This window comes from Acanthisitta chloris, unplaced genomic scaffold (genome assembly GCF_000695815.1).
Source record: "Acanthisitta chloris isolate BGI_N310 unplaced genomic scaffold, ASM69581v1 scaffold11118, whole genome shotgun sequence".
NCBI lineage: Eukaryota > Metazoa > Chordata > Aves > Passeriformes > Acanthisittidae > Acanthisitta > Acanthisitta chloris.
Window position 1 is genome coordinate 27419 of NW_008686502.1, and position 8771 is coordinate 36189.

The 8771-nt window shown below is 43.2% G+C and overlaps 1 protein-coding gene across 1 annotated transcript; it reads left to right on the plus strand.

The window, feature by feature from the left end:
• Nucleotides 1–6870: 6870 nt before the first annotated feature.
• On the plus strand, nucleotides 6871–7614 carry NXPH2 (neurexophilin 2; the record flags this gene model as incomplete). Its single annotated transcript, XM_009080165.1, has 1 exon — nucleotides 6871–7614. A coding segment is annotated over one exon (744 nt), but the record flags the coding sequence as incomplete, so codon positions are not given.
• Between the last annotated feature and the right edge of the window lie 1157 nt (nucleotides 7615–8771).

Below are 8771 nucleotides of genomic sequence, written 5' to 3' on the forward strand. Positions count from 1 at the left end.
TGCAGTACAGCAATGATCACTTCTGTTGGCAGGGATGCTAGAAGAGCATCCCTCTTCAGGGCAGGAATTCCTTTGTAAGATTCCTTAGTAGGATTAGTAGCTGACAAGGTGGTGTTTGGTCAAAGGTTGGACTCAATGGTCTTGTAGGTTTCTTTCAGCCTGAATGATTCTATGATTCTATTTGCAAGCAGAAAATGTAGTGGGCTGCAAAGTTTGATCACAAAGGCTTTCTCTTCTGCTGAAGCAGCGTGTCATTGTAGTTCTAATTTTGGGAGACAGGGCAAAATTGTTAAGTAATCCAACGGTATTAGTTACTGAACAGGGGTTTTTTGACCACCTTTCCTGAGTGAAAGGAAGTAGCAATAGTTGTATGAGCCTTTAAAACTTGCCAGATTGCAACCTCCTTACATGTCTGGGGGACTTTGAGAAATCTGAGTACTCTGCCACCATCCAGCTAGAGGTCAGGGCTCCTGACTCCCTGCTCTGCAGTTTCCCCTCACAATGGATATCTTTGCTGGCTGAACCCCACAGTCCCTCTTTATAATCCATTGCAAAATGAGACAGAAATCAAGCAAGTGAACTCTGAATTTCCAACTTAATTTTATCTCTGCAGCAGAGTATTTCAGAGCCCATCATCGCCCACAGGAGAGAGAAAGGCAGGCACAACAACCTGCTGGTGTTTATTTATTTACAGTTTAGCAAGGCAGAGGCTGCACAAGTGTAGGAAGGTGTTTTGAGTGCCTGGAGAGCAAGAGCATCCTCAGTTACTGTGAGTTGGGTTGGAAGGGACCTTAAAGATCATCTCATTCCATCCCTTGCCATGGGCAGGGACACCTTCCACTAGACCAGGTTGCTCCAAGCTCCATCCAACTTGGCCTTTTTGCTTCATTGCAAAGCAACTCCTTGATCTTGGGGCAGGCTGAGCTGCACAATTTTGTTTCCTCAAGGGAAATCCATAAGCTTCCCAGCAGAATTTTGGGGAGAAGGGATCAAAAATCAAAATGTAGGAGGATGTGTTTGAGCAGCTAAGACTGAGGTGTCATTAAGGATTTTTCTGTGTGGCAGCCTAACTTGTTAATTCACAGCTTCCACTTCGAGCAGAAGCTGCAGTGGCAAAGGCAAGTTAATCCACCTGACAATCATGAAAGCACATGGGCTCATAACATCCTGAAAAATAAGGCTGTGACTGGATGGAGCAAACATGGCTCTTTTATACAGTCCTGCTCAAAGATGTTGCTTAACTCCTGAGTTCCTCGAAGCATTCCTGACAGTAATCACATCTGCTGCTGTAAAACCCACCACAGACTCTATCTTTGGGAAAAATATATTTAATAATCAGTAAAGTTCAAGCTCAGCTTGTTGTGGTGAATTATTAGAACCTGTCATCATTTTCTTGGGGGGAAAAAAAAGGCTAAAAGGCTATAATGGAACACAATTTTATGGGGAGGTTTTTCCATTTAATTGATGATGGGCTGAGTTTTTATTAATATTTCTGGGCTCTAGTGTAAGATGCTGAAAAAGCTAATATGAGATCATTGTATCTGGTTAATGTGTGTGCTCTGCAAAATTGATAAGCCCTGTCAGGACATAAATTATTTAAAATTTGATAAATGTGTTGAAATCATGGAATTTTCAAACAGACAAAGCAGAGTTATTTCTCTTCCCCCCCACACACACCCCTTCAAACAGAGGCTTTTGTGCTGTGTTATCCTCACACCACACAGCCTGTGAGGCTCCAAAATCAGCACAGGGAAGCTGGATAAGTGTCCTGTTCTGCTGCAGTGGGGACACTGCTATAAATCCATGAGACACAGCCTCAGGAATGGAAGCAGCAAACAGCAAAGAGACCATTGGATGCCTCCTCCAGTATGAGTTTTTTCACTGGTAAATTGGGGGAGGGAGGAGGTTACTGAGCACCACCTCCCTCCCACCACCCCTTCCTCTCCAGCAGTGGGCTGAAAAGTTCCCAGCAGCACCAGTGAGCAGCTGAATGGTGCTTTGGAGCTGTTTATCCCAACAGAACGATTCATTTGGGCTAATTGCCGATAGTTTTTTAATGATTCCTGGCAGGAGTGAAGCTGGAGGAATTATTGCCAGTGATTGATGAATAACCTGGATAAAACTCCCAAAGCATCAAAACAATTAACTCTTGCATGGGGACACCTGCTTTTGTTTAGTGCCTTGCCCACAGAGAAAGGTGTGGGAGCAAGCTCCAAATGAACCCAAATTTGGGCAGAGAAAATACAGCATTTACTGATATCAGTGTCTCAACAATGTAGGCTCACTCCTCAAAAACCTCTCACAGGGAATGTTATTTAACTCTGTGCTGCTCTGCCATGATCAGGATCCTGTATGGAAGAGGGAGGCTTTGAAGAGCAATCACCATCTTTCAGAGAAGGGCACAGGAAGAACCAAAGGTTTGAAATTTAAAACTCCATTAATATAAACCACATCACGCTGGTTTGAGCTGTTCTCATGGTTTACACAGCAAAAGAGAACAGCAAGGCACACTGTGGATACAACACATCTTGATGGGTCCAAGATTGTGTTTTCTTACTGGAAAATATCTACAGGCTAACGAAAATTTGAGGGTAACTGTGTGCCATTTACAGCCTCTGTAATAGGGAAAAAGATTAGGTGATTTCTTCTGTTTGGAAATTGATGGTTTGGAAGGAATGGGAAGATGTAGGTGCAGCAGAGGAGAACTCCAGCAATAGCCATCTGTTTAAATGGATACACTAACTTCCCTAAGCTAGTATTTTTCAAATACCCTACCAGCAATATTTTTCATGATAGAAAAGCATTATAGTGAAATGGGAAGATGCTGAGGAAGTCATTTTTTCCAGCATGTGCTGCATTCTTTTAATACAGATTTTTTTATTGCCCGGAAATTGCTAACCAACGTGAATAAACAGCTGAACAAAGCGCTCGGCCCATCCTCACTAACAGCAAAACGTGGCCATCAAGGGAAGGGCCTTTGCAACAGAGAGAGGAAAATGTAAGCATTAGAGTCGGGTTCTCTTATATTGCAGAAAGCTTTATTGGCAACAGAAAAAAAAAATCTGCACACCACAAAGGTTTTACATTAAAAAAGCACCAATGTTATTCACATTTCTGCACAACGCCCGCAATTCCTGCTCCTGCCTTGGGCACTGAGCTGAACCAGGTGGTTCTTTGTTAGACTTTTTAGTAAACATTTGCAAAACATAACTGGTGTTCTACCCTGAACCCATGAGGTCCCTTCCCTGCAGCCCACTGAGCTGACAGTTCTGTCAAGCTCTGAAACTCTCTCCTGTAATGAAATCAGTGGAACAAGACAGCACAAGGATGGAGCAGAGTCAAGAATTAAGGCTGTGCAAGATTTCAGAATCCCACAGCCTGCAAACCGCTTCAAAGAGAAGGAGGAAAAAAATTACCTGAGCTAATTGTGAGGTGCAACTTTCAGCAGTGGCTGTGATTGCTGTCTGGGCCTTAAACAGGAACACTATGTCCTTATAATTCAACTTATCAATGATTTCATGTTCCCCTATTATGAAAGCTGTTTTGTTGCTGCATGAAACAGCCCAGGTCACTGCAGCTTTGAGGGTATGTTTCATTATCCCGTGAATACACCTCATTCAGTGTAACACATACATAAATAAAAGCAGCAGCAGTCTAGCACAATGCAACTGCACGATTTCTCCATCATGGTTTTGAAATACCTGCGCCCTAAGACGTTATTGATGTGGCAAACCCACCTGGTGTTAGCATGCATTAATGTTTCCTACCCTTCAGCCATCCCGAACCTTATACCGACATATTTCTTCTTTTTCTATCAGAGCCTTCAGCAAAGTGCTGCTGGGAAAGTAATGCCCTGCTATCTCATTTGGAGTGAGAGCCCCCTGAAGAGACATACATTGAGCATTACCAGTAGCACATGACTCAATGCCCTCTAGATCTCTTCATAAAAGGCGAGGGGAGAAAAGCCAAAGAGCCATTGCACGGATTTCAATAAACATTGAAGAAGAAAAGTAGCCCAGAAGGACAATTGAGTGTGTTCCTGTGCCCTTGTCAAAGGGCAGTCAGAGCTGGGTGCAGACACAAGCAAAACCAGAACCTCCTGTGAACTAAACAGCTTCATTTCTCTATATTGCTCCTTAAAAATTCCAACTGCCATTCCCTCTGGCTCAGATACTAACAGCAATGCCAGCTATAGGTGCCCACAGTTTGACTGGTTGTTGTCATTTTAAGTAGCACATCATTTAGCTGTACAAACACACAGGAAAGTTTCTGGTATGTCAGCACTGCCAGGGCCCTGGTCCCAGCAGCAAGAAATGCAGCAGAAAAGCCTCTTTTTTGTGCTTTTTTGTGCTTCTCAAAGCCGCAGGTGAGATTTGGGGTGAAGGATGGGTGAATATGTGCAGCATTTCTTGCTTCACCTGAGCAGTCATTTCTCTGCAGCAGGGGAGTGATTTCCCTGGCAGTGGGGATGGCCAGCTGTCTCAGCATCACCCAGCTGATTTTGGGCTTGTGACAGGCTTAAGAGTGGCTGAAGAGCCACACATAAACACGACAGAGCTTCACCAGGAGCTTTCCATCACAGTGGAAATGATGCCTCCCCCAGTATCATTATGACAGCGCCGTTTGGGCTGGTACAGATCAGCATCTGTCACTGTTTCCATTAGAATCTCCTATTTTCTCAGGTTCATAGCTGAGCCATAAAAAATGTACAATAGAGGCAGAAAGTTGACATACTAGGTCTCAGGCTGAGAGTGATCATTGTTTTTTCTTCCTTCCTTTTTAATCTGAAGAAGGAAATAATGTGTTTCTGCAGAGACCTGACCACTGCAATTCCATCTAGCCATGGATTTATTTATAGTGATAAATAAGTGATAGGACAAGGGGAATGGCCTTAAGCTGAAGGAGGGCAGGTATAGATTGGATATTAGAATGAAAGTCTTCACTGTGAGGGTGGTGAGGCACTGGCACAGGTTGTCCAGAGATGCTGTGGCTGCTCCATACCTGGCAGTGTTCAATGCCAGCCTGGACAGGTCTTGGAGCAACCTGGGATAGTGTAAGATGTCCCTGCCCATGGCAGGGGGTGGAATGAGATGAGCTTTAAGGTTCCTTCCAACCCAAACCTTTCTGTGATTCGATGATTTAGCAGTATCAATTGCTGCCTTACAACATTAAAGCTGTGAACATTGCTGCCATTCAACATTCAGTCTTAATGACTGCATTACTGCACTAGGGGTGATCAGGAATGATGTGTGGTAAGTGGGTGGAGGCTCTGGTCTGGAGGCTATTGCTGGAGAACAGGCCCCAGTGAAAATTAAGGGCTTTGGAGTTTCTGATCTTTGCCAGATGAGAAAATTGCAATTTATAGAAGTAACAGCTGGATATCATAGAAATGGAACAGTGCTAGGAACTAGGGACATAGAAAGCCCCTTTGGGATCAGGAGCAGAGGGAAAAGTAAGCCCAGCATTGTGGTTTCCCTAGTGAAACACGCAGCACAAAATCCCACACCACAGTTCAGCATCTGCACTCTGTGTTTTGACTGCTTTAGGCAAACTGCCACCCCATCATCTTGGTACTGCAGATTGAAAAATCCATCCTGTGTGGTAGTTATACTGGGATTCACCACCCAGATCCTGGCACTGCTGGATCAGTGATGAAGCAAGAGCAGCATTTTGCCAGGAGGAAAGGGTGGGCAGCAGTTTATCATCAGGGACAAGGGCAACACAACACTGTTCTTTCCACTTTAAGTGCCTCTTTGTTCTGTTCACACATTTTGTAAGAATACTTGCAGTGAAAAGTTTTTCTTTGTGCATTAGGATGATGGTGTAAGACAGTCCTGAAGAGAACAAACTCTGAAAACTCATTCTCCAAAACTTATATGCAAACTTTAAAGGACCTAAGAAATTAGATCATAATTTCTGGCCTGTTGAAACATGGATCCTGCTTCTGACCTCTTAAGCATCCACTTGAGTTTGCATTTTCAACAGGACTTTTCTGCCAGAGTGTATAGAAAGAACATACATGGGAAATATGTTTCTACATTAAGCTGAGAATTGGTTGTTTACCAAGACCTGTGTGTTTGACTCTGAAATCTGAGGCCATTCTCTTGCTACCAGAGGAGTTTTTTGCTTTCCAATTGCAGACTTGACTTAACTTGGTGTAGTCATGGGTCTCAAAACTGAGCTGTGCTGCATGGCTGGGATTGCTTCTCACTGCTTGAAGGCTGGGCCTGCTAAACATAGGCAGCTTAGCAGCTGAAACCAGCACACCAAAAATAAGGTTATTTTCATTGTTTGTCTCAAACTAAGACCAAAAATGGGCAGACTAAGTTTGGATAAAAAATGGAAAAGGCAATACCAGAAAAGACAAATGTACAATAAACATTTTAGGACACAATTGTACCACCAGAAGCAGCTGAGTAAGACAGGATTTTAAGCCTAAATCAGTTGGAAAGTTAAGTGGGGAGAAAAACAAAGGGGAATGGAAAATGATGCTGTTCACTCCCTCTTTTAGCAGAGGGGCCACTTTGCTCTTCATGTTTTCCCCTTTCCTCAGGCATATTTTCATCTAACAAATCTGTGAGCAGAGGGTCTGTCATCTTGTACACATCACAGCCCTTGACCTGTCCAAAGGCTTATTCATTTTCCCAGTGGAAACCATTTTCCCTGTTGATCTTATTGCATCTTTTGTAAGCTATTTTGAGTAAAATCCTTGAGCCTTCGTGATGCAGCAGAAATTATTCATTAGAGTATTCAGGTGACTGGACTGGTTCAGACCCTGTTGGTGTAAAAATGGTTATTAATGGCTCCTTTTGTGTCTTGACCATTTTATTGTCACACTTCACCCAACTCTGTTTCTCTGTTTTGAAACAGGTGTTCTGTGATGCTAATCAAGTCGTACAAGCTGCAGATGTGCTGGACTGGGAAGACAAGGAAGCTGCAGAGACACTGGTTGACAATGTGGTCCATTCCAGGATCATCAACCCTTTACGCCTGTTTGTTAAGCCATCTCCAGTACTGAAACATGGCCAGGTGTCCTACTCGGACAGCATAGAAAACTTTTGGGATTGGTTGTCCAACATCACGGAGGTTCAGGAATCTCTGGCACGAACTAAACGCAGACCTATAGTAAAAACTGGGAAATTCAAGAAAATGTTTGGATGGGGCGACTTCCACTCTAACATCAAAACTGTTAAGCTGAACCTCCTGATCACAGGGAAAATCGTCGATCATGGCAATGGGACCTTCAGTGTTTATTTCCGACATAACTCCACGGGTCTGGGGAATGTTTCTGTCAGCCTAGTGCCACCTTCCAAGGTGGTTGAGTTTGAATCATCTCCACAGTCGACGCTGGAGACCAAGGAATCCAAGTCCTTCAACTGCCGCATTGAGTACGAGAAAACAGACCGCGCTAAAAAGACTGCCTTGTGCAATTTCGACCCTTCAAAGATCTGCTACCAAGAGCAGACTCAAAGCCATGTCTCCTGGTTGTGTTCCAAACCGTTTAAAGTCATCTGCATTTACATCGCTTTCTACAGCGTCGATTACAAACTGGTGCAGAAGGTCTGTCCTGATTACAACTACCACAGCGAGACGCCGTACTTGTCCTCCGGCTGACTAGAGATACAACAGCAGTCATAAAAATAAGCATTTCCATTAACCTTTTGGAGAAGAATAGGTTTTCCTATCAGGTTAAAAAGTCTTTCAAAACTGTAGCTGTGTTTGTGCTGTATCGTAACTAATCCAACTGTTTATGTAACAATCCTTTTCGTTTGAGACCGTTGCATTTTAGCTCTCTCATCTTTTATAAGGGAACTGCCAGGCAGGCATGTGATAAAAACCAAACAAAATTACGTCTGTAATGAATACTGATCTTGAAAATCACTTTTTTAAATGACTTTGTGGCAGAGAGGTTGCCTTTTACTTGAATTGGACAGCACTTAGCAGGATCCCATTTCTCACCAGGAACTTGAGGTGACAATAGAAAGAACAAATGATGCAGCAACCTCACAGCTGCTCAGACAGAACTCCAAATAAACAGCTCTCCCACTGATTTCATAATATTACACAGAGAGCTCAAGGAGTCAAGTCTAAATACAAAGAGGATGTGCTAATTTTAGGACAAAAAAAAGGAAAGGAATCTGCATTTTTATGAGTTGTAGTAGTTGTAGGTATTCATTGAAGTGAAGAGTGAGTAGTTCTTCCTTCAGACTTCCTACCCGTGGATATGCAATGATGTAATTAGACATCAATGAGCTTTAGTTTATTAGACCCCCCAGGTGTGCAGGTGTGGTGTACATTCCTTCCTTCCATGCTCACTACTCATTTTGTTTCTTCTCAAAGATTCACACACACACACCCATACTAGTTTTACAGCAATAGAGAATGTAGAAATACTTTGGAAAAAGATAATCTCTGTTTGAGTCAACCTGGTCTAGTGGAAGAGGTTCCTGCCCATGGCAGGGGGTTGGAATAAGATGATCTTTAAGGTTCTTTCCAACTCAAACCATTCTGGGATTCATGAAGTCTGAGAACTGTAACAGAGATTGGCTTCCAGGCAAAGGAAGCAATTATTTTGCTTTCCAGCCCTCTTAGCATTGTAGTGCAGCGAGAAAAACACATCACAGCACAAGGATGCCACCTGAACAACAAGCAACTTTCTGCCTCATGGCACTAGTTGTCTTCCTTAGCACTGCACAAAACAGAGAAGACAAATAGAACAACAAACATCTATGCATCTTCACCTCATAAACAGGTTTCAAACAATAGAAAAC